At 38.1% G+C, this 26,089-nt stretch overlaps 3 protein-coding genes across 5 annotated transcripts in view; 1 reads left to right on the forward strand and 2 right to left on the reverse strand.

The window, feature by feature from the left end:
- The window catches only part of LOC105388424 (ADAMTS-like protein 4), a 26,946-nt gene extending 21,878 nt beyond the window's left edge, over positions 1 to 5,068 (forward strand). Inside the window, exons 5-13 of the mRNA XM_048627696.1 lie at positions 530 to 690; positions 947 to 1,267; positions 1,679 to 1,906; positions 2,224 to 2,487; positions 3,087 to 3,231; positions 3,784 to 3,959; positions 4,094 to 4,262; positions 4,659 to 4,727; positions 4,929 to 5,068. Of these exons, the coding sequence (XP_048483653.1) occupies positions 530 to 690; positions 947 to 1,267; positions 1,679 to 1,906; positions 2,224 to 2,487; positions 3,087 to 3,231; positions 3,784 to 3,959; positions 4,094 to 4,262; positions 4,659 to 4,727; positions 4,929 to 5,032 (1,637 nt within the window). The 3' untranslated portion in view covers positions 5,033 to 5,068. The remainder of the gene's footprint in view (positions 1 to 529; positions 691 to 946; positions 1,268 to 1,678; positions 1,907 to 2,223; positions 2,488 to 3,086; positions 3,232 to 3,783; positions 3,960 to 4,093; positions 4,263 to 4,658; positions 4,728 to 4,928) is intronic.
- LOC119690288 lies at positions 5,039 to 13,024 on the reverse strand. Of its 3 annotated transcripts, XM_038105925.2 has the most exons (5): positions 12,690 to 13,017; positions 11,692 to 11,887; positions 8,686 to 10,389; positions 8,099 to 8,291; positions 7,471 to 7,834 (listed from the first exon to the last, which is right to left on the reverse strand). In XM_038105925.2, exons 3-5 carry the CDS (start codon positions 9,274 to 9,276, stop codon positions 7,554 to 7,556), a joined length of 1,065 nt encoding a protein of 354 aa, XP_037961853.2. In that variant the 5' UTR covers positions 9,277 to 10,389; positions 11,692 to 11,887; positions 12,690 to 13,017; the 3' UTR covers positions 7,471 to 7,553. The 3 variants fall into 3 exon arrangements, with proteins under 3 accessions (XP_048483651.1, XP_037961853.2, XP_011556493.3); XM_048627694.1 differs by lacking the exons at positions 7,471 to 7,834; positions 8,099 to 8,291; positions 8,686 to 10,389; positions 11,692 to 11,887 and adding exons at positions 5,039 to 6,037; positions 6,412 to 6,604 and having other exon boundaries at positions 12,690 to 13,024; XM_011558191.3 differs by lacking the exons at positions 7,471 to 7,834; positions 8,099 to 8,291 and having other exon boundaries at positions 9,964 to 10,389; positions 12,690 to 12,998.
- A 3,711-nt stretch (positions 13,025 to 16,735) lies between these two features.
- The window catches only part of LOC105388412 (ADAMTS-like protein 4), a 118,686-nt gene continuing 109,332 nt past the window's right edge, over positions 16,736 to 26,089 (reverse strand). Inside the window, exons 12-17 of the mRNA XM_048627883.1 lie at positions 25,736 to 25,886; positions 25,239 to 25,414; positions 24,412 to 24,592; positions 23,393 to 23,476; positions 18,120 to 18,245; positions 16,736 to 17,802 (exon numbers count right to left, since the gene is read on the reverse strand). Coding sequence (XP_048483840.1) covers positions 18,133 to 18,245; positions 23,393 to 23,476; positions 24,412 to 24,592; positions 25,239 to 25,414; positions 25,736 to 25,886 — 705 coding nt within the window. The 3' untranslated portion in view covers positions 16,736 to 17,802; positions 18,120 to 18,132. The remainder of the gene's footprint in view (positions 17,803 to 18,119; positions 18,246 to 23,392; positions 23,477 to 24,411; positions 24,593 to 25,238; positions 25,415 to 25,735; positions 25,887 to 26,089) is intronic.

Raw genomic sequence — 26,089 nt, forward strand, 5'->3', positions numbered from 1 at the left:
CTAGAAGAAGAAGGTAATCTTCAAAATTTGGTTGCATTTATGTTTTTATCTAATAGTTTCGTGAATGATCCAAGAGTTATTGCTTTTCAGTGGGATGGGAACCATTGACCATGAACTAGAAGAAGACGGTCCACTAATCATCCACATTGTAAACTAAATCATCAATTAATTATTCGCGGATCCGTACCTACTGTTAAAGCCGCCGCCCACATCCTTTTGTATCAATATGAATACTCTAATTTATCTTACCTTTCAATTACTGAACGGTTCACAATAGGTGAATCTATTTAATTATTGCATTGTGCGCGGTATCCTTTTAGGCTGTGTCCGCACAGCGATATTTCACCGCGCGATATTAATTCTTGCAAATCTATATATTCCGACGCCTGTTTTTTTCCGCCAGTGCGGATACTCGTATAATATTCAATGTTTTACATAATTACGAAAAAAACCACGCGGTGAAATATCGCTGTGCGGACACAGCTTAGAGTTTTATTGCTTACGATCAATGGCATTTGATGGATTTCAGCGTTGAAGCTGTCGAATTCTTCGTACATAATGAACGGTGAGTTCGCGGTGAGCACCCCGGGCTCGTACGACGCGGCCGGCGCCCGCTTCCAGTACTCCCGCGTCGGAGATCTGGACTCGGTGTACGCGCACGGGCCTATTCTACATGCTGTTGATATTATGGTACGTTATTGTTTAAGTTTATTCGTAACAGTGTCTGAACAGACCGGCCAAACGAACGCCAACGAACGGGTTTCGTTGACTTTCGTTGCTGCAATCTGCCCTGTATTATGTATGATAAATATCCATCGTTGGGTGTTCGTTAAGCATTCGTTGGGCTGGTCTGTACGCAGCTTGATAAGCTGGATGACTACCTCTAGAGAAATACTATCGTATAATTTATGTATAGATAAAAACTAATACGGTTAATGTGTTCCAGATTCTTTATACGCAACCGAATCCAAGTATAAAGTACGAATATTACACGGAATCTATCCCGGGAGAATTGGACACTGAATCTCGATTGAGCACCGACCCAGAGGCTCCTTCCACTAGTGCACCGAAACATGTGAGACGCCATCACGCATTCAGGACTCGCCCAAGACTGCCTGAAGGTATTCCGAGATATGCTGAACCAGCTGTCGTATCGAAAGAAGATACAGATGAATTTGGGGAAGACAACTTGGTAGGATCTCGGATGTTCATGTGGAAGATCTTGGCGTACACACAGTGCAGTCGCACCTGCGGCGGTGGAATACAGGTGAAGAAGTAATTATTTTAAAACAAGTAAAACAGTAAGTAGACGAAGAAAACTGTGTTATTCAGAAAATTCATTTTTTGAGGTGTTATAGGCGCCAGTTCTAAACTTCAAACAAACTTCCGTTTGAAAGCGTTTTTCCAAAAACTGCCATTGGCCATCCCCCTGGTCATGCTAATTCCAAATTCGGAAGTTATGATTTTTTTTTCAACTAGTCGCGCTAGTTCTGCGTATTGGTATAACGCCTTAAACAATACGGCTTCTACTCTAGTCTATGGCTTCTACAACGAAATTATAATTTAAATAACTATTTTAAAAATGTTAGTTGTTTAAGTTGCTGGTGTTCCAGTTGAAATAAATAAGTAAATAAAAAAAAACACTTCAATCTATACCTAACAAATTGTCCGTTTTTAGATCGGAAAGTTCCGTTGCGTAGAGAGCAGCGCGAACGGATTAGACAGAGAAGTGTCTCCGGTCCACTGCGCTGGGTCTCCTCCCGTGAGTCGCCGCAAGCGCTGCGGCTCCGGCCCGTGTCCCCCGCGCTGGCGCGCCGCACCCTGGACCACCTGCCCGCAGTGCGGCCCCGCCACCAGGACCAGGATCGTCGGCTGTGTGCAGGACCACTCCAAGGGTATAACTAAAGTGAGAATGCCGTTTTCTTTTGGACCACAGCAATTGTAACCGACCCATTAGTAATTAACAATCTTTAGTGCCAATTTCTCTATTGTCGGTTAGAGCATAACCAAGTATTAGCGGCTGACTTTTGACACATCTGTCAAGAATGATATATGAAGATGACGTATAATTGATTAACCAGTCCCGGTCGGTTAGAAAACCGACAATGGAGAAATTGTGGTAACCTCACAGGACGCAAGATTGGACTAAATCATTTTTGCCAGCTTGAGTGCAATTATGAAGCTAAATAGCAAAGTAATAAAGAAACATATCCTTCGTTTCAGATAAACGACCACAAATGCCCAGCTCCTAAGCCAGAAACCATTCAGAATTGTGAGATACCAAACTGCAATAACACTGATGTTGAAGTCAATTCGGAATCAATTGAAGAAATTGACACAAGTCGATTTAATGGGCGTAGAATTCAGACTGATAATTTCCGAGACGGTCCAGTCTACACCGTGAGTGTCAATAACTCGGATGATGTGATTGGTCCCGAATACTCTTATAGTGCCGCTGGAGGGTGGCTCTTTACAGAATGGTCAGAGGTATGTATCACATTTTCATTAAGTACATCTTGAAGAATCTAACTACTTATTGATTTGAGAGCAAATAGAAATTATTTTGTCTCATAGATGCTTAGATTTACAATATGCGAACAAGATGGAGTGGCGGTGCAAAAGGAACGTCTCGACAAATAACACCCACTCCTGCCACTGAGCTCTTATTTTGAATTAGTTCGGGTAGACCATTTGTGACCTTATTCATTAGGTTGTACTTAATATTAGGTAAACGGTTTCACAGTAAACAGAACTCGATCAGTTTTTTTCTTTCTTTTTTATTGTAACGCACCAGTCCAGTGACACACACGCCCAGCAGTGCAAAAAATATAGCTACACAAAAAAAAACTGACACACCATCTGGTTCGTATATTGTTAATCTAAGCATAGATGATAGAGATACAATGATGTCGATTCTGAAGGCAGAAATTCTAATTTTAACGCTGTCAAACTAAAAAATTTGCTAGCATAAAATTACATTTACGGAAACAATCATACAGTCGAATTTTAAACAAAGAAATTAAGGTTTTGACAGCACTAAATTTAGAATTTCTGCCTTCAGAATCGATATCAATGTTTACTTCCAGTGTGTGGGGTGGTGCGTGGGAGGCGGCGTGCAGACTCGAGGGGTGCGTTGTGCGGACCCTGCAGGGTGCGGTCCAAGACCTGACACTTTCAGGACATGCTCCGTCGCGACTAAGTGTGAACCTTATGAAGGGCATTGGTATACAGGTAAGTAGAGCTTTATCGTTAATATTGAAAGAATCAAAGCCTCACACATGGGGAAGATACCAGTGAAGTCATAACGAAGGTATTAGTGTCAAATTAAATCCTGAAATCGTTGTCAAAATAAGTTCGCGATAGGGGCCCAGTTGCAATGAGCTCAGCATGTCATTAATAAATACTAGAGCTAAACTACAGATGGTCACCATTATTAGTGGTCAGTCGCCGGATGTTTCAGGTACAGTTAAACATTAATAAATATGCCACTCGGGGTGGCTGCTTCATTGAATCTCGAATCCTACTTAATAATATATGATAATACTTACTTATTACAAAGGCGAAAGTTAATAAGTGTGTATGTTTGTTACTTCTTCACGTCAAAACGGCTGAACCGATTTTAATGTAATTTGATATTGAGTTAGCTAACACATAGGCTACTTTTTACCCCGTATTCCCACGGAAAACTTTTTAAGGAAAAGCAAACCTCGCGGGAACAGCTAGACAATTATTTATTGCTCAGTAACTAAGCAACAATGAACCTATCCCACATAAAATTTCCAGGAGACTGGTCAGCCTGCTCATCCACTTGCGGAGGCAAGCAGGTGCGCGGGGTGCTGTGTATCGGAGGCAGCGGGAGGCACCTGAGAGACGCGGCCTGCGCGGGGCCGAGACCGCCGCATGAGCGGGACTGCGGGGAGCAGTGCGGGGCTACTTGGTACATGAGTGACTGGAGTCAGGTTAGCGAATCGAAGTTAACTAATTGAGTTAAAAAAAAGAGGTGTTATAAGTTTAACGTGTCGGTGTATCTTCCTGTGGAAGCGTAGCTCCCGAACGGGGATGTTAATTTGTTGAAAGTGTATGTTTCCACCAGTGCACCGGGCTGTGTGGTGAGGGGCTCCAGCGCCGGGCAGTGTGGTGCGGCGGCGGCGGCGGCACGCTGGCTTCCGAAGACTGCCCTCAGCCGCGGCCGAGTGACCAGAGGGTGTGCCAGCTACACGCATGCACGGCGAACAAGGATGCGGCTACTGACGCTAGCAACGGTTAGTCATGTTGACAGCTGCCGCTACACGGGTTCGTTATCGACGATATATCGCGATTCGCCATGAATACGGCGCTGTGATTGGTGGAACGCGCATTGAACGAGTTTATTGATCATAGCGAACCCTTGCAGTGGCCGTAGGAAATACTATTCTAAGGGCTGATTTTTCAATAGTCAGATAAAAGTTATCTGAGGAATAATTCTGATGCTGTCGCGACTGAATATTTGTATTAGACAGCTACAATTTTATTCCTCAGATAACACTTAAGTATCTGACTATTGAAAAATCTGCCCTAAGTAAAAGGTCGTTTCCTCGCCCTTGATTGAACAACTGCCTCGAAATTTTTAGAGAGCTACATTTAATTAATTAATCAAGTAAATGTACTTTATTTTGTAGATTCTCAACGGATAGCTCGAAACGAAGTTACGAATACTCAAGAGATTACTACAGAAAGTAAAGAATACGGTAAGAAATATACTACTTTTTCGCAGAAAGCAAACAAAAATCTTGATATTTAATGTATTTACACCGTTTAATTCTATAATTTTAATTGTAATGTTTATTTTTCTTTTATCTGGTGTTAATAAATGCTTTTTCATTTTAATTTTATTTTTTCATTGTATACATAATAATTATATACTCACTTTTATATGTTATTTTTTACAGAATGCATCGATAAACTCAACAACTGTGGTTTGGCCTTGCAAGCGCGCTTATGCCACTACAAGTATTACACACAAAACTGCTGCTTCTCCTGCAGAGGAAGATAAACTAAATTTTGGTAAACATAAAGTTTATTTAACAAAAACAGCAAACGAGTTCTCGGATAAATTACACTGCCAGTATTACCTACTGTTTTAATTTATTTTCGTATTGACTCTCTTTATATAATCCCTATATTATTTATGATAAGCTACAATGATCAGTTTAAACGCTTTCTTAAAGTTTTATTTATATCAAACATGAATTTTTATTCTGCTTTTAATTCTTTAAAAAATATACTTATTCAGTTTAACATTGTTATTTGGTGTACTAAATTTGGCTTACTTTTAGAGATTTAGGGCCACTTGCAAAAACATTTAAATCTAGATTTAGTGTCAAATCTCGATTTAATATGTTTCTGCAAGTGGCCCTTATAATATAAATAAGTCAATCCATGACTTTAATTCTATTTAAACCTAGGTTGATACTATGTACATAGATAGTGATAGATTCATTAAACATTTTAAACATAAAGATGTGTTTATTTTAAATATTCAGTAGCTCTACAATTATTTAGAATAGTGCTAGCTGGTCAAAATGAATTTCTTAATATGTTTTCACTGCAAAAACATAAAGAAAGTACATGCTTGCAATGCCTTGCACTGCGCTAAATGAACATCAACAAAAATGTGTCATCATTGTAATAAGTTTCTTCTTAAACTTATCCACTTTACATATTTTTGAGAGCTCCACAAAACATCATTTGACATTACAATTTGTACTGAAATATTATGAATATATTCTTTGAAATATATTAACAATCGATGATGCTACTAAACCACCTAATCCAACTACAGTTAATGATATCGCTAATCTGACATTAGAAACCCCATTCAAAAATATATTAGAGTAGTCACTGAATGCAAAAATCAAAGACAAATATGCGACACAGAGGGTGAGCAGTCCCAAGCAGGTATGTAGAATTTTTATTATCTTAGGATTTACTTTAAAAAACAATAAGTTGATGATGCCTCCAATCATACTCAGACAAGTAAGAAGCAATGCGATCAGCCCTGAAACAAATAATAATAATAAGATTGTAAAAAATATTTTAACCTCTAGTCTCTAGACTCTAGAGACACAATGGGGAGACCAACGACGATTCAGACATCAGACAAGGCAGCAGTTTGCAGCCACCGAAAACTAAAAGTTGTTTTTTTTTCCTCTGGGCCTCAGGAAGCTAAAGAAGTGATTATTCTAATCATGCTTTTGATTTAGTGTTAGGGCCGGCCAATAAATTTTGAGGTTAGACAACTGATTTCTCAAATAATCTCTCTGTATTATAAAAAATCGGCAAACACAATCAAATTTATTTCATCAAATTCTGCTTTAAACAATAGTTCTTTGTTTTAAAAAATATGAAATATTAATACATTTTAAATATTACCTATTATCCCGTGTACAGTTTGGAAATTGTCCGGTGTATCGACTATTTTAATGATACTGCCTGTGATGGCCAGTGCGGAGCCCGCTATCTGTAGCACCCAGTGCATGAATCTTTTCTCTTGATATAAAAAAGTTTGGCTCCAACCATTGTAAGGGCTTAGAGACAATACAGCTTGGCTCATCAGGACTACGTACTGAAAGTAAAAACATAAAACATATATGTATACATTATTACAGCCGATACGACTACTATGAAGATAAATCGTTTTTTTTCATGAATTTAATGAAAAGGCTGTAATTTCTGGTGACAAATGTTTAACTCGTTTAACGCCAGTTTCACCATACTCTGTTAGATCATAACAAAGGATTAGCTGTTGAATTTTGACACATCTGTCCATAATTCAAAATGGAGATGACATTATAATTGATGACATTGGGTATAATGTAACCGGGGTGTTAATGATTTAATAGACTATGATGAAACTAGGCATAAGGTACTCAACGAACTCAACATGCTATGACAGCATCAGACACTTGACTTAATCATTGTAAGTATAATTTACTAGATTACATAAACACTACAACAATTCTTACTCACCCCGACTACGCATAAATAAATATGAACGCTCAACGGTCGCTGAAATAGGCTATAAAAATTACCACATAAAACGCCTAATATAGCCACTGCACCGAGAACAAGATGTGTCAATGTGTTCACTACATGCATAGTACGCAGTAATAATAAAGAAGGAGGGGGTCCCTCGGGATTTACTCCCCCATTTTCTTGATTCACAGCAGTAACTGTCGGGATATTGGGCAAACTCGACGCACTTGGGACCGACTGCATGTTGGGTGAGACTCAACCGAAAACTGACAAAAAATTGTTCGATAAATATGCCACTTGTAATTCAGAGCAGAATAGATACAGTGATTCGTGTCTGATAAGTAGAGAAAAATGTATTGATACGGTGATAAATATTGCCGGAGCATTACTATGTGCAAACACTTATGTTTCTACCTAGAATGGACATCGATTATTACTTCAAATCAAACAAAAACAAAACAATGATGGATAACACATTTATTAGGAAAGTTATAAAATTCCTAAAATACATAATATAAGTAATTTACAAAAACTCTTTTTTAGATCATTGGTAGTTTGTACAAGTCAAAATTTATTGATCTCTGAATAATAACTAATAATGTAAATATTGTTGTAAATGCTATTAAAGTGAGAAGAAATCCGTCGGAGATTAAACTTTGTGGGACGTTATAATATAATCCCAAGGCAAGGCAGGCAGAAGACGCCAACAACGTTAATATTCCCGATGAAAAGTGAATTCCCTTCAGCCAAGGTCCATCGACGTAAGCTCTAAGCTCAAAACAGAAAATGCAACTGATTCTGAGAACTAGTGCTATTATTCCTGAAAATTAAAAACGATTTTAAAAGTTAAAATAATTCCAAGAAGGTCCCTATTGAAATATTTGTAGGTAGGTATTTATAAATTATTTAAATTTAAAGAATGGCATTTAAACAACAGTCACTTTTTCAAGTTAAATCATACTAATAGTTGAAAAAAAATTTGGATTTAATTAATGTAGTTTCAAAATTAATCTATTGTACCTATATGTATAATATGTACAATCGACACAAAGTACTGTTGCTATCATACCAGTAGTAAACTTACCAAGTAGCCCATGAACGGATGCAAATTTAGCTGACTGGTCGATGACCACCAAGGCCGTCCCTGCGGCTGCTAGCACGAAGCCCAACAAATGGAATACACCGTGGAAGTACTTGTTGTGAGTGTCTGAGAGAAAGTATGACCAACTGTTCTTGGCAGACATCACCAACACGCCTTGGCACATGAAGAATTGGTACTGGAAAAGTAAATGTGGTTTTTAAAATGCTAACGTGGTGATATGGTCATCTCAGTATGTTGGTAAGACTTTTATGTAGCAAATACAGGCTGAGTCTATCGTAGATGTACATCTGAAAGTAGGTCACAGATTTTGTCACTGAACAACTTTTGTTATTGACCTTGTAACATCATGAAAAAAATATCTACTCCCCGTACGCAAAGTCACGTAAAACATATCGTAAAAAGAAGGTACTGTTTAACGTACTCATTACTCTCATTAGAGAAGTACTTTTATTCCTTGGGTTAAACCAGCATGGAAGTAATAAACCTAAATACAAATAAGTAAATAGAGAATCATTTGATCGTTTGCCTAGTAAAGAATAAAATAATGGTATCTTATAAATTAAACTTACCCCAATGACACACAGTATGATGTGTAATTGTATCATGTTCATGGGTTTTGATACCATCGCTAATTTCACAGATTCAAAAATAGTCACTGCTATTAAAATGTGTGTGATAATATTTATGATTAATCTGAAAGTAGTTAGAAATGTTGATTCTGATACAATTTTTGTTACCATCGCTTTCGGCATTATTTCAGTACTTTCGGGGGTTATTATATATTTTTCATGTTGATGCAGTACATCCATGTTTGCTATCTCGGCTGCATTTACAAAATGGGATTCATTCGTAACAGCTTGATTCGATTTTTCCATGGGATTGGACTGATCAGTACTTTCGGGGTTAATGATATAATGTTCATGTTCATGCAGTTTATCGATGTTTGTTATTTCGGCTTCATTTGTAAAATAGGATTCATTCATTGCAGCTTGATTGGATTTTTGCATGGGATTGGACTGATTTAAATCCTCTTCGATGTTCCTTGGATCTTCATATTTCTGTATGTGGTTGTTGTCATTAAGTCGCTGTGGTTCGTTGTCCACATCTAATGGTTCCCCTTCATTATAATAGGATATACAGTGCATATCTGAATTTGACATAATAATATTATTGTAAAATATTTCAAACGGCGTCGTGTCAATGCAATGCAAAAGCAACTAACTGTAGATTATATCAACCGTGCAATAATTTTATACAATTTACTATAAGAGGGTAGGTATCTACATACAAAATAGATTTACCTAGGACCTAGGACCATTCTGAAATAAGTATACCTAACAATCAGGTATAAGAGTTAGTTTTGAACTACAAGTTTATTATTTTAGGTACGGATTGAGTCAGGTACGTAAATACCTCTCGAAGACAGTCCTTTATCGGGTACTTAGAAGAAACATGAGACAATAATTAATGATAAAGTTAACTCATAGTTTTATGGGTTGCTATGTAGAAGATAATTATTATCAAAGGTAATATAGAGATACAGGGTAGTACAACAAAATACCCTTAAGTACCTACAATTAAATAAATACAATAATCACACAATTCAAATAAATAAATCAATCTTAGATATATTTTTTGTAACTATTGAACAAACTGTTGTAGGGTCCGATTGGGTTTGATAAAGTCTGTGGTTTGATCCGTAGTCATATACAAGCTACAACAAGGTTCCATCAACAAAATGACCCCATTTTTGTAAACATTTAATTTAGAATTTGATCGAAATATTTATGTTTTTAGTTGGTAATATTCTAATGCGCTGAAACAACTGAAATAAAAATTACATCATACAAGTTTATATAACATTTAATTATAATATTTTAGTACCTAAATCGTAAAAACATAACTCTAGAATTATAATTTATGTTCATCAATTATAATTAACTTAAATGTAAATGAATTTTGTAATTACAAATTATTTCAATAACAATATATTTAGCTAGATAACCTTTTAATACCATTTATGACCACTGAATAGAAAGTACCAACTAACACCACTACTGTGGCGATAATTAGAATGTTAGTCGCGGAGTCAGAAGCGAATAACCTGAATAATTGTTTGTCAAAACCTAAGCACAAAGTGGTAGCAGCCAAAATTAAAGTGGCTGAACCCAAAGAAGCGTGGCATATCTTGATGATTTTGTCATGTTGCTTCAAATACAAGTTGAGGACCCCTCCAATCAAACTAATAAAGGTCAGTATGAATGCCAGCCATCCTGAAAAGAAAATATCAAATATGAATGCACACTTTATATTTCGAATTATCAATTATATTAGTAAGTACCTAATTTTAAACTAGAGTGTAGTGTTTGATAGTGATATAAGTCTGTATAGTAGATGATAAAAGTGAAGTACCAACAAGATCGTAATGATTGCGCATTTGCATTACCAGCAGGGCGAACACGAAAAACAGAGCTAACGTATAGAATCGAAAACGAGTGCGACAACTGTCAATTTTATAGGTAAAAAGTGTTCGAAAGTGCTGTCAAGTTGACACTAGTCGCACTCGCATTCGATTCTATATTTTTCGTGATCGCCCTGCTGAACAAAAATTAAAGGTCAGTTATTTTTTGTAAGCTACAACTATGTTCAACTGTTTTTTAACTTAAGTCATCCTTATATTTTATAGCTTGTAACGAATATATATTTTCTACTAAATCCTAGAACACGATGTCATCTTCGAAGGCGATTCGAAACTTGTAGAAAAGCAACAGCTATTAAACGCAGTCAGCGACTGACACTAATTTGACTGGCCGTATTCATATTTATTTTTTCATAAATTAACATTAATCGTCAATACATTTTATATAATATCAATCATAAGTTTACATTTATAAGAAATTCTTACACAGAGTACCTTAGTAAGCTTTTTTAACAGGTGATTTTTTTAATTTCTTTAATTGACTTGATGTTCTCGGCAAATCCTTTCATTAAGGTGACAGAACGCGACCTATATCATATCATAGCTTGTCATCCTCATGACAACCCATCACGTCCCCAATGCTAGGGCACGGGTCTCCTTCCAATGAAGGGAGGGGTTTAGTCCAATCCATCACGGTGACCTAGTGCGGGTCGGTGGACAATAATATCGTCTAATAACTTGTGTTTGTCATCAACTTGGAAAAAAATATTAGAGTTGTTGGTAACCTAGTCGCAAATAATAAGTAGAGAGTTGTTGGTAGCCTAGTCGCAAATACAAAGTACCTACAGGGTTGTTGGTGACTTGGTCGCAAATAATAAGTGTTGGTAACGTAGTCGCAAATAATAAGTAGAGAGTTGTTGGTAATCTAGTCGCAAATAATAAGTAGAGAGTTGTTGGTAACGTAGTCGCAAATAATAAGTAGAGAGCTGTTGGTAACCTAGTCGCAAATAATAAGTAGAGAGTTGTTGGTAATCTAGTCGCAAATAATAAGTAGAGAGTTGTTGGTAACCTTGTCGCAGATAATAAGTAGAGAGTTGTTGGTAACTTGGTCGCAAATAATAAGTGTTGGTAACCTCGTCGCAAATAATAAGTTTACCAGTAACCCCGTGAGCAGTGGAGAAGTGTTTCCCGCCGTAGCCGCTGATGCGGATGATGCAGCCAGCGAGGGCCAACGAGGAGCCGGCCACCTGCACCGCCAGGTGGGCCACCTTCTTCTGAGAGTGGTACAGCGTGTGGGACCACGCGTTGTTCGAGTTGAAGGTCAGCACGGCTTCACACATCAGCATTATGTACTGGAAGGGATTTGTTTCTTTATTGATTATCTGACTAGATGGCTAGTAAAAAAACCTTAGCGCTACATTACATACAGGCACAATAATAGTAATAAGTAAGTATAAAAGTTAAAACGGATCTCAGACTTTTCCGTCACGCTCACAAAATTTCAGATATGCCCTTTTTAACTTAGGCCATTCGCAAACACAGTCCTCAACTTGCCAAATCGATTCACCATCGTACCTACTTAGTCGCTCGAATTGCCACCATTGGCGATTGGTGTACCCACCACCAGCAGTCACAGATCTGGCTCGCAGAGCAGAAGGGCTAGCACGGGGCGCAATAAAATTATTTGCATCGCGCTCACTTGCATCGCGCAGCCTCAAGAGCAAGCGCAACGGAGAACTGTTGTCACGTCTTAATTGCGCCTCGTGCTAGCCCTTCTGATATTGTTCGTGGCTAACTGTCAGTTTCACAGTTGAGAACGTCAAGATAAGTAGAGTTTGAGTATGGAATGCAGCTCTGTGATTGGCTGAATTATCGTTGAGTCGGTCCTAAGTTCATGCTTAGGTAGATTTACTCAAATGTGAAACTGAGCCTAAAAGCCTCACGAACTATATATTATAAGGGGATTCCATCTCTCCTCACAGCCATTATGGCCAGGTTTAGATCCCGATGGACTTCCCAGCATCATTGGATAGAGATAGATAGATAGAAAATTAATTTGACAGCTGTCAAGAAAGTATACATGCCTGTTTTCAAGGCGTTTATACCTATCTACTTGTTTTTGTTAAAATCCAAATACAAATTCTGAGTACTTACCCCAACTGTACACATAATGATATGCTGTCGAAAGTCATCACTGAAGCCAGGCCGTAGAGCGAACACTATTGCCACTAGCGTCACTCCTCCTATCACCATATGAGTTATTGTATTGAATATGTTTAAAACCACTATCTTGGTATCTTCTAGCACCATTTTCACTGTTTTCACCTAATAGTTATTGTTCAAACGCAATTCAATGTCCGCTTCAATTTTGTAATGATTGAATATGACTAAGTACTATGTCAAAATTGTTTCACTAGGTTTAAAGATTATCAGACTAGTTATCATTGGTTTGTTATCGATTCGGCGGTCACACAAAAATGTAGGTAGGTATGTTGTTGTACCTCATTTGTTATATTTATTTATATTATTAATCATAATCACACTGATAGTGATTTGGAGTATGAATATGAATAGTAATTATCAAATAAGTATCCATGTTGAAATATGACTGTATTCTATACCTCCTCAAAGTGTAAACTCAGAAACTGTTAGTGAGTTAATTGGTGGTTAAACTTGTTAATATAAAAGAAAAATTAGACTAAGTACCAAAGTGTATGCATTATACATTCGCATAAATACAGGATGTTGCAAAAATCGTATGCTTTTTCGCGAATTAAGAAATTCTGATTTCATTTTCATGATATATTATATACTGCACACATAGGTTTCGGCTTAGTTCCCTTTTTGCAACACCCTGTAAGTTTTTTGTACAAAGATCTGCGAGAAGCCTGCATGTGGTTGGTCCTTTCATACATAACAATGTGGTATAAATGTATATGAGTACTTCTTACTAAATAGGAAATTTAATGGGGTTACATAATGTTCTTACATGCATCGTTATATAGATGATTTATCAATTACACAAATACCGAAAAAAAACTGCTAGATGAAGATATCAGATAAGTCGTTATAAGTATTAAATAGATTAATAATATATTTGAATTACTAATCCTTTAGTACCACGAACTGCCTACGCTTAGCAATGTAGGTATACTTAATGATTAAAATCATACAAGATAATGCTCTTAATATTAAACGACTTGTCTAGTATAATCGTCTAGACAAACTAAACTAAAGTATCTAGGTATTTCGTTTCACATATCGCACATATCCCATAAAATTTGCGATTTCGCGCGGAGAACTTATTACTTATAAAAAAAATATACTTAGATACTCAATACTCAATACTTGAGTTTATTTCCGATTTCCTCGGAATCAGGCCCACCTTAGTCGACCAAGCTTCTTTCGCTTCAAGGTACTCAATGCTCAAATTATTTGAAATTTACAGGCTACATTTTCCAGAGAAATATGAGTAAAAATATAATCTCAATACTTGATCAAATGCAATACGAGTACTTCCTCTTGTATTTTTTATAAGTCATTCCATTCACCCAAAGGTTGCTTGGAAGAGATGATATTTAGTGATAAGGTCGCCTATTAAAGTTATTCAACATTAATACTGAAATGTACTTACCTACATTGTGTGCTATAACCATAGAACAACGCGGACTCGCGATGGCTATAACAATAAAGTTATATTTTATTATAATATAGGGACTAATAGGGAGTAAGCGACTTTATAATAATATTAAACGGAAAAATTGTTTAAAGCTTTATTATTTTTGTACAAAGTTGTAAGTTGCATATAATTAAGAGTGTATTCATAATACACACCCTTATTATATTTTAGCCAGTAAGATTCTGAGTTTATGTAAGTAAGTAGATAAAATATTATTATGAAGATAGTAAATAAATAATTAATTACTTACTTATTACAATTAAATAGTATCTAATTGGTTGCTATCGTATATCTACACAAACATAGTAAGTATTTACATTAAAGTAGGTATTTTTTATATAAATTTATGAACACATGCAATAATTTCTATGACTCAAACTAAAAATTAATACCTAAGCCGAAGTCAAATTATGTTCATTACCTATTGGTATAAAGTTAAGTATACTCACTTAAATGGTTTTAAAAATATAGGCATGAGTAGTCACAATCGAATACCTAATAGACGTTGACAATCTTACCTAGTAATAGGTATTATTATCTATAAATTATGTATTTATAGTATTATTTATATTAGGTATATAAAAATACTAATTTTAATTATGAAAACATTAATTGTAAGTTTTAGAATCTCCTTGTTGCAGAAGCATTAAATAACTTTGAATTGAAATATAGGTAGGAGGAAAATTATTATGTTTAAAAATTATATTTTAAATTTAGGTTAAAGATGTTTTTTTAAACTTCATAATATCTATACTGGGTGGATTTTGATAGAATTATGTAGGAAGCGTGGCAATGTACATATCACAGCGCCCAACGACATTTTAATAATTAAGGCAAGTGTACAAATAGATAAGTTTGTATGCAGCTGCTACACAAGAAATGTATTTGACTTTACAAAGATTAATTACTTATCTCTTATAACTTAAAATTAAGTTGTGCTAAATTAAAAATGATGTATCCGTTCACACTTTAGCCCTGAACCATATGTCACGAGACCACATTATTATGAACGTAAGTCCATTGAATCACGAGCTAAAACCAATGAAAAATTACAATTAGCCGCACTTGGATAAGGGTTAAAGTTTGATTACGTTTATCCACGGGATTCTGGCGTACCCTGACCTATTATGTTAGGTTTGGTGATACCATGGATGTCTCACCAAAATGATGCAAACAAAAATAGACCTAACGAATTCACCTTAAGATTTATATTTGAAGTGAAAGAGGCCGCGAGCCGATAGAGAGGGTTACCACAGAGCCCTTCCTCTCTTTCTAACAATTGCCAGGATTTAGTTGTGAAAACTTTAGTATATTTTGTACGAAGAGAGCTATGCAAAAAAAAAATTAAATTAACTCGTAGACTACTGTATATCATATCATTTTCAAAAACAAATTTATAATAAATCATTATAAACATGTAATTTTAATGAAATATTTGGTATTTGTATGAATAATAATTTCATAAAAAATATTGGTAGTTTTTCTAAATACTTTACGACAAGACCGAAGTTGTCAAGATGACGGATGACGTTTATACTGTTGTGACAGACGTTATGGTTAGGGTGACCATTCATTCGTACTTTTGAATCACTTTCCATTAATTAGGACCTGTTTCATTCAACTTTTTGTTTTATTTTATACCTAAGTATCATTAGGTATTATTGTGGCTGTTATCTTATAAGGCTGGTAAAGATTTATGAGCTGTTGATTTTTTTGGTGATAGATATGAGTATTATAAATAAGATAATTTATCAAGCTTAAAACTGGCGGAAGCACTTAGGTTGAGATATTTTTTTGAAATCTTATGATTTTCATCTCTAGACTATGTAAACGGAACACCCACAGAGTAAACACGTTTTAGGTACATAGTTGCGTTTAATGTTAACCTGTTTTGACACTTTCTTGTTCACACAACTTAATTTTATTTACTTCAAATTATATTTTCCCAAATTTCAGCTTTCCTTCCAATGAAGAAACATAGCAAAGGTGGTTCGAAGTAATTCCCACAAATTTTCATCATTTTAAACCCTATGATAAATCCCGATTCATCGCAAGTGTTTATAACAATAAAGAGTGTGATTTTGCTAAGACTTTTAATCATTGTCAGTTATTTACTTACCTGTACATCAATTTTAATTATTCGAATAATAGGTGACTTTGAGACTATCGACACCTATTCGCGACATGATAGATTAGAAGTGATGTCTCATGAATTACCTAAAATTATGGTCACAAAAAATAGAAAGAGATGGAGGGCTCCGTGCTGACTATCTCTGTCGGCTCGTTTTTTTGGTGCAGTGCGCATTCCTGTTGTATTATTACTTCCATGGGTGATACTTTGCCTATAAACATATACATATTCTGTGTAAAAAGTATCGGGACTTTATCAATAAAACACAAAATGTTTGTTATTCATCCAAATTTATTTTATTACCTTCAAAGTATGCTCTTTTAGAATCGATACATAAATATGTCAAGAAATTATCCAATGATCACAATTTTTTTATACGCTGTTTCCAGAGTTGTGTTTAGTACTCACGGCAAATTTTCCTTACATTTTCCGATTTTGTCTTCTATCGATTGAAAACAGTGCCTCGAAGTGGTAATTTGAGTTTTGGAAAAAAAGAAGCTAGAGCCGTGATACCTGGTTAATATGGTGGATGCTCGATGGTATGTGTTGAGTTTTTGCGCAAAAATTCATTCACAATGATGATCCTTGTGCGAAGGCGCATTATCGCGGTGAAAATCTTTCTAGATTTTTTTTCCACAAATCTGATCTTCTTTGTCAAATTTGCAGTATTAAATTCCACATAACCCGCAAATAATATTATTTTCCTACCGTTTGACTTTCTGGCAAGAATTCCGAGTGCACAACACCACGATAGTCAAAGAAAACAGTCAACATGACTTAGACTAACAATCGATGGAAGACGAAAAGGAAAAATCGCCGCGACTACTAAACACAACTATGGAAACAGCGTATAAAAAAAAATTGTGATGATTGGTTAATTTGTTGGCATATAGGTATGTATCGATTCTAAAAGAGCATACTTTGAAGGTATTAAAATAAATTTGGATGAATAACAAACATTTTGTGTTTTATTGATAAAGTCCCGATACTTTTTACACAGAGTAGTATTCTTGTCTCATATATTTCTTATTCATAATTATATAGAGAAAATGGTTACTTGAAAATGCAGTTTGCTCATAAAATCAGATTCGTAATTGAACCGTCACAGATCCACCCCATTTTCGGTTTTACACTGGAGATCACGTAACTAACGCTAATACTTATAGGTACTGCTGGAAATTAACAACCAACCAAACCATGCAAGAGAATTTTTTTACATATAAATTCAACCTTAGTTGTTAACTTCACAATAAATGCCAAAATTTTACTAGGGCAATGGTTTGTAATTGTTTATTTATTTCCACCAAAACACCACACTGGCAGTGGCAGTGTGTGTTGTTGTCTATAACAAATTATTTCCATTAACTACTTCACTTCATTTCTCACTGAAAGTTCGTGCCATATAACATTTTGATCTCAAAATGCCTATGCGTTTCTTTATACTGCAGCAACGCTACCTGAAAATGGAAAATGAAATTAATTAGCCTTTCCATAGATTGCCAGATGAGTAGGTACCTACTTATATTCTTAAGTAATACCAAATTAAGCAATGTTAATACGTACTTAACTGTTGTATTTAGTACCTATGAGTTTGTTTACTATTTGAGCGGTAAAAAATAAGCTAATTCGTATATAGCATTACTGCAGTGCGTGTACCGCAATGAGACACTCCCTCGCGCCATACAAAATGGCGTTTACTCGCCACTACTCGAACGGTGTATTAAAAACTCTTACTACATTATGTTGCTAAATTAAAAAGTACCTATAGTCTTACCAAAGAATGTCGTCTACCGTCCGTGGCAGGAGCGGCAGCAGTACTCCGTGTAGTAGTGGTAGTGACAGAGTCTCGCCTGCACCGCTAGATGGCAGTTGTTCAGTTTGTCCTCACACACCTTTGTTCCTGAAAATTTATTAAAATGTTTTAGAAACTTTGGGGGGGATGAAGTTAGCCTTCTCGTGTGAGCCTCACGCTTCGGCCTCTCAGTGCTCCGGCCCCTCCCGTGAGTAGCGGAACACCATTCATGGTGCCGTGAAACCGATAACTACACTCCAAGAGAACAGGGTTCAATATGGTTCAACCCGGTGGTGGCGACGCGGTTCGCAACCCGTCACGCCGTGTCTCTCGGAGGAGCGAAAAGTGGGCTGTGGAGACCCGCATAGCCACGATGAATATTTGTGGGGGTCTGGATGGAAAGATAGATGAAGTATGCGAGGTGTTTAACACAAGAGGAATGGATTTGCTATGTGTGAATGAGTCCAAGCAGAAAGGTAAGGGCATTACCACGCACGGAACTCTGACAGCCTATTGGTCAGGGGTTCCTGAATCAGAGCATGGCTGTCAAGGGGTTGGGATTGTCCTATCTGAACGCTGGAATAATTGTGTAAAAGAGTACGAGTGCGTGAGCCCGAGACTTATCTGGATCCGGTTAAAAGTAGGTTTGACGAGATTGTTTGTTCTGGGGGTTTATGCCCCGGATACGTCAAAGTCTACACAGGAGAAAGATGAGTTTTGGCTAAGTATGAATGGAGTGTTAGATAATTGCGATGAGAATGAAAGGGTTATTATGCTCGGTGATTTTAATAGTTGGGTAGGTGTACAGCGTGATGGGTATGAAAGTGTATTGGGTAAGTTTGGTGACGTAAGAGTGAATGAGAATGGCAGGTATCTTCTGGATGTTTGCTTAGAAAGAAACCTTATACACTCGCGAGCAACCAAATCGACTCAAGCCTTGACGGCGCAAACATACATTAATACAAGTAAAATTATGAATAGAAATAATAAAAATGATATGTCATTTAAAAGCTTAAGATGTCAGCTTTAATTTGATATCATTATTATTGAAATCCATTCATCATTTTTGAAATAAATGATGTCTGAACGCAATTGTAGGAAAAACGGGAATTTAGGAAAAAAGGGTATGGGTATCGTATTATACAAATTAAACAAAAAATGTTAAGATAAAAATTTATTTATTTAAATCAATACTTTGTATTGCCCCCTCTTGCCCTAATTACAGCCTGCAGCCTGTTTCTCATAGACCTTATCAACTTTTTGACAGTTTCCTGAGGAATGCCGTCCCACTCCTCTAATAAAGCTGTCTTCAGCTCGTCCACGCTTGCAGGGACTGGATTCCTGGCCCGAACTCTTCTTTTGAGCTCGTCCCATAAGTGTTCGATGGGATTCAGGTCAGGACTGAGCGCAGGCCAGTCCATCGTGCGCAATTCCTTCTCTCTCAGAAACTGCCGACTGACTCGTGCCGTGTGGCAGCGGGCATTGTCGTGCATTAGCACGAAGTCTTCACCGACAAATTCTGCATAGGGCACAACATGACCGAGTAGAATGTCGGTGATGTACCGATCAGCTGTTAACCCGCCTCCTCGGCCGCCTCCAGGCACGAAAACAAGTGCGGTTTTTCCCTCTAGAGAAATACCAGCCCACATCATGCAGGAACCGCCGCCATATGCTACTGTTTCAGCGAAACAACATTGGGCAAATCGTTCCCCCGGACGCCGGTAGACCCGGCCTCTCCTGTCACTGCCATGCAGACACACTCTGCACTCATCAGTAAACAGGACCGACCGCCATTGCGCAATGCTCCAATCGAGATGCTCTCGAGCAAACTGAAGACGCGCTTGTCGGTGGCCTGCAGTCAATTTGGGGCCTGATGCAGGTCTTTTTGGTGTCAAGTTGGCTTCCTTCAAGCGTCTTCTCACTGTCCACTCGCTGACAGCCACTTGTCGTACACGTCTCAGTTCTTGCTGCACATCAACGCCCGTAAGGTGTCGATTGCGCAGCGAGGTTGAGACAATGAAGCGGTCGTCTCTCTCTGAAGTGCAGCGGTGGCGGCCCGTTCTTGGTCTTCGATTGAAGGCACCAGTCTCTTGGAACCGTCTGTATACTCGGGATACAGCAGACTGGCTCAAGTGGAGCTGGGCAGCGACTGCTCGCTGACTTAACCCTTGTTGCAGCAAGGCAACAACTTGAGCAGCTTCTTCTGGTGTGGTATCCATGGGTTTGCGAAAACAAGGAATACAATGCAACGAGATGTGTACCGGTCAACTTGCAACAAGCGACTGATAAGGTACACCGGATGTGGAAAGGTTTTATAGCGGGATCAGGTAGCGCAAGGCGTGGATTCCTAATGAGGTAATTAACACTGACGGGCAATTAAAATGCGTCATTAAATCTGCGCTTAGTTTTTTTTTATGGTATTGATCTTAATTGAAAGCCTAATTCTTCAGCTTTCGAATGACATATCACTTTTATATTTACCATTTATCGTTTTAGGAAAATCAATGTATATGTGCGCCGTGAAGGCTTGAGTCGATTTGGTTGCTCGCGAGTGTAGTTTCTAATTCTATGTTCAAGCACAAGGAGATACATATGTATACATGGCAACGACAGAATGAAAGGAGTATAATAGATTTTGTGATTGTGGATGAAAGATTACGCGTAAACGTTGTTGATACTCGAGCCTATCGGGGTGTCAATGTTGGAACGGACCATTTTCTGGTTGTAAGCCGGATTCGTGGTCTGTTTAATTATTGGCGACACCGACCTCGAGTATCAGCAACAAATTTAGAGCGTATCAAAGTAGAAAAATTGCAAGATGATGTAGTAAGTGAAGAGTATAGAAGAAGTTTGAAAGAAAACTTAGAGAGCACTAATATCTTAGATGAAAATGATTTAGAAGAAAAATGGAAGCGCTTGAAAGACAATTTAGTTAATACGGCGGTGAAAGTATGTGGAGTGAATAAAAGAAAGAAGAGTGGTAAGAGGGAGCTTACTTGGTGGGATGATGAATGCAAAAAGGTAGTGAATGAAAAGAAGATGGCATGGTTGGATTTGTTGTCTAAAAAAGCCAACAACAGAATGCAAGGAAATCAGGGAATGGAAGATGAAATGAAAGAGATTCGTGAAAAGTATGTTTTACTAAAGAAAAAAGTAAAAGAAGTGATTGAAAGGAAGAAAAAGGCATTAAAAGATGAATGTGATAGAAAATTCTCTGACAACTTTCGAGCGAACATTAAATTGTTCTGGAAGTTGGTAAGAAAGGCTCGAGGGAAGTCAGAGAATACAAATCTGGATGTGATAAGGGATGAAAATGGAGATGTTTTGAATGATGAAAATAAAGTCCTTAAAAGATGGAAAGAATATTTTGAAAGTTTGTTTGAAAGCACAGATTGTATGACTGTAAATGATGTAGAGGTAGAAAGTGAAAGAATTGTAGATGAGGAAAACAAGATAAGTATGAAAGAAATTATGGATGCATTAAAAAGAATGAAAGTTGGCAAATCGGCCGGGTATGATAGGGTATCTTTAGAGATGCTAAGAGCGGGAGGTGGAGTGGCTGCAAGTGAGCTTTACCAACTCTTTAATGAGTGCTGGCGTTGCGGTACGGTGCCACGCGACTGGTGCAGAGCGGTCATAGTTCCTTTGTATAAAGGAAAAGGCTCGCTCCAGACCTGCAACAGTTACCGCGGCATCAGCCTCTTAAGTATAGTTGGTAAATTGTATGCAAAAATATTGATTGAAAGGGTAGTGAAAGAGACGGAGGAAAAGATCTGGGATGTGCAAGGTGGTTTTCGAAAGGGGATGGGATGTACGGATCAAGTCTTTTCTCTACGAAGCGTCACAGAAAAGGTCCTTGCAAAGCAGCAAAAGGTGTTCTGTGCCTTCGTAGATTTAGAAAAGGCTTATGACAGAGTGAGGAGGAATGATTTATGGGAGACACTATCCGTTTATGGAGTGGACGGCCACCTGACGCGGGCACTGAGGTCCCTTTATAGGGAATCTAGTGCGTGTGTCAGGATAAACGGAGCCTACACTGACTGGTTTGGTATCCACAGAGGTGTTAGACAGGGATGTGTGGCTTCGCCTTGGCTGTTTAATTTATTTATGGATAGTTGTCTCAAGGATATGAAAGATGACGAAAGAGGTTTGCGAATAGGAGAGTTACTTCTTAAGTGTTTGCTGTATGCTGACGATCAAGTCATACTTGCATCATCGGTAGAACAGCTGCAACAACAAGTAACTCTCATGCATGAAAGTTTTAAAAGGAAAGGAATGAAAGTGAATGTTAATAAGACGAAAGTTATGGTGTTTGAAAGAGAGGAAGAGGTAACTGAATGTAAGATCACGATCGAGAACGAAAAAGTGGAGCAAGTGAATGAGTTTGTTTATTTGGGTAGTCTGTTTACGAGGGATGGGAAATGTGAGGGGGATATTGAAAGAAGAGTGAAAGCGGGAAATAAAGTAAATGGGGCCTTGCACTCTTTCATGAGGAGTCAAAGCGTGTCTCAAAAGGCTCGTTTGGCTGTTCATGGCGGAGTGTTGGTCCCTACACTAATGTATGGAAGTGAAAGCTGGGTTTGGCAGAAGAAGAATGAAAGTAGGGTAAATGCTGTTGAGATGCGCTCTCTAAGAAGTATGTGTGGACTGAAACTGAATGATAGGATAAGGAATAGTGTTATAAGAGATCGAGTTGGAGTAAAAGAAGACGTAGTGACCAAAATTGAAAAGGGAATGTTGAGATGGTTTGGTCACATTGAAAGGATGGATGAAAGAAGATTGACGAAAGAAATTTATTGTGCGGAGATGTATGGTTGTGTCGGTAGAGGACGTCCTAGGCGAAAGTATGTCGACCAGATAGGCGACATACTCAAGAAGAGCCAAATTAGGAGTTTCCGAAACCGACGTGCATGTATGAAGAGACTTATGAATGTGGAGGAAGCGAAAGAAGTATGTCAGGATCGTGGCACGTGGAGATCCATAGTCTCTGCCTACCCCTCTGGGAGACAGGCGTGAGCATATGTATGTGTATGTATGTTTTAGAAACCTATCTTGGGAGTAGACTAATTCTAAAAAAATATGTTTATCTATTTCTACTTATTTAATTTGATAAATAATGTAATCCCGAGTTTTCTGACCCATATTTTCTCGAAATCTGATTATCCGTTCAAAAGTTATGTAACTTTTAGTGTAGAATGTCGGGGATTTTTTGTGTAGGTTAGGTTATAATAATAATACAAGTAATGATTATTTACCGTCGGTGAATGATCTCTCACTGAGAGGAACGTCTTGTGGTTTGTGCATCTCATGCCGTGTCACTCGTGGCTGCGGCTCGGCCCCTGCAAGTTATCTACGATTAGTTACGTACTCCCTTGCTTTTTAGGGATTGGTACGGATTGGGGAAAAGAAGTCGGAACCTAGATTCGGGCAAAAAAACCGGAACCCAGAGTGACAATGTTACCTAAGAGGGGTCAGTTCTCCTTGTCCCAGACTGTACATAACCGTAATGTTTAGTCCCAGTGTGTAATTTTGGAAGTGTCATTGGAATTATTGACCCACTGAAGTCAGTATTATGAAGTATGAAAAAAGTTATCCCTGATCTGTTTCAATACGTATATAAAGTCGCTGACGAAGTTTCAGTTTTCGTTAAATTACGCCTCACTGGCAAAACGTCTCCCTCCCTCGGACAGCGCGTGACGTCACTTACGCTGCTCGCTCGAAGTCGATTTGTTGTTTTACAAAAGGGCTCTCAATAACAATGATGCCGATCGATAATTTTGAAATAGCAATAGACATTCGAATTTCAGAGCTGTCAAAACTATGTTGACGCTATGCCAATGACAAAAGAATAAAGAGAGGACATGGCATATCAACGAAAAAAATGCGCTTACCTAAACTTTGGTTTCAATTAAAATGGCGGCGGTTTTCTTGAAAAATGTAAACAAACAAATTGTTTGACAGTTGAAGTACCTTGTGTTTGGATGTCAATCAATATGGCGACCGGTCGCAATGTTGTAATTTTAGGCAAAGACAAAACTACTGTTGTCCTTTTTTACGTACGATAACACCAATAAGTTATAAAGAGACGACGACATATTTTTAAGTACCGATTTTTATGCCAGGTCCTCTCTTTATTCCTTTGTCATTGCGCTATGCATGTTATCGTAAAATTCGTAAATGTCATTTTTTGTTAGCAAAATTGATAGTTGACAGCGTTAAAATTAGAATTTCTGCCTTCAGAAAGTCAGCTACCAATATCCACTCTAGCACTCACCAGCCGGCGCGAACTGCACGGCGGGCTTGGTCGAGCACCGCTTGGGCACGCAGGTCCGCCTCGCCAGGGGGCGATGCTCGCGGCACTCGTTGTCTCGCAGCGCGCCGGTGGCGCCCTCTGCCCCGTCGCGCGCGCACCACACTGTGCGCGTCTGCACGCCGGCCTCGCACGGACCTTTGCACTGTGGAGAGAACTTTGTGAATGTTTACAACAACATTTGTACAGTCAGCTGTATAAATAGGTACTTATAGACTTTTGAATCGTCAATCTGAAACCGACTATCCATTCATTGAAACATTGACGGTTCGTCAGTTTGACAAGGTACAGAAGTGTATAGCTTGCTCATTTATTCTTTAAGTTATTCCTCCACCTAAAGGTGGCCTGGAAGAGATCTTTTAGTTTTTAGTGAAATGGTGGCCTATTGAGTTAATTTTCCTTTGTGTGAAATTGATATTTTGTGTTATGTGAAATCGATTAATTATTCTATCAGCTGTATGTAGAGTTTTATGTGAGTTCGAAGAACTTTCACTTGAATGCAGTTGGTCCCATCCCATTCCCGGTAATCGAGTCACCATCGTTTGTAAATAGGATGAGAATGTGAAGAGAACACAGTAGGCGGCCTTACTACTAAAAGCGATCTCTTCCATGCTACCTTTAGATGGATCATTGGCTTCATTGGTACTTGAAGTTATAACTTGGACAGTAAATTATTAGGTCAAGTACCTAAATTCATTCATTCATTAAAAATAAACTCATTCACTCATTCATACGCACTACAGTAGTACCAATCTTGTCACCAATGCCTATCCAAGATAACAATTTCTTACCTCGCCCCACTCGCTGAGATACCAGGTGGGCGCGCAGGCCTCCCCGCAGGGCCTGGTGATGTCGGGCTTGGGGCTCTTGCAGGCCGTGTCCCGGAGCCGCCGCCCGGTGCCTCCGATGCAGAGCACGCCCCGGATCTGCTGGCCGCCGCACCCAGCCGAACACTTCGACCACTCCCCTGGAATATTGGCGAGGGGATCATGTTAGAATTTGTCTATCGATTGGGAAGATGAACTTATTGGAAATGCGGGAATCAGTTCTGAGAAAAAGGTTGGTGACAGATGGACAGACACACAGACAGACGGACAACAAAGTGATCATATAAGGGTTCATTTATTCCATTCGCGGTACATAACTCTAAAAATAAAAAATAAAATGTTACAACGCTCATACATTTCTCTCTGTACCTAATATTTCAGAACCAGAAGAATATGATACAGAACAATGTACCCGTACCGTATCTTCATGCACTTGCTAAGTATAAGTTCGAGAATCTCACCAGTAAACCACTGTCCTTCGTGGGCATTGCACGTGATCTTCGGCCGGCACGTCTGCGAGGACCGCATGGCTTGGCGGACGGCGCAGCCGGCGGGGTCCGCGCACCGCGTGCCCCTCGACTGGATCCCACCTCCCACGCACCAGCCAACGCACTGGTGTGAGAAATAATTATTGTATGTAGAATAGCCCCCTTAGACAGAGAGAGACAAAACAGTTCAATAGCTAAAACGTTTTGTAACTTTTCTATAATTAGGGGTAGGACTTTTACTAGTTATTTACAGATAATGATCGCGTGAGCAATGAAAAAGTTCCACCTGCCATGTCGTTCCATGTTATTATGTGACTGGAACTTTTT

This window comes from Plutella xylostella, chromosome 19, assembly GCF_932276165.1.
Source record: "Plutella xylostella chromosome 19, ilPluXylo3.1, whole genome shotgun sequence".
In the NCBI taxonomy this organism is placed as follows: domain Eukaryota; kingdom Metazoa; phylum Arthropoda; class Insecta; order Lepidoptera; family Plutellidae; genus Plutella; species Plutella xylostella.

Bases quoted from the DNA above. Each gene is read 5' to 3' on its own strand.
- LOC119690288 (XM_038105925.2), bottom strand. From the start codon at position 9,276: ATGTCAAATTCAGATATGCACTGTATATCCTATTATAATGAAGGGGAA. The intron at 8,292-8,685 runs GTAAGTTTAATT...TTACTTTTCCAG, and splicing joins TCATACTGTGTGTCATTGGG to TACCAATTCTTCATGTGCCA. The intron at 7,835-8,098 runs GTAAGTTTACTA...TTTAATTTTCAG, and splicing joins ATCCGTTCATGGGCTACTTG to GAATAATAGCACTAGTTCTC.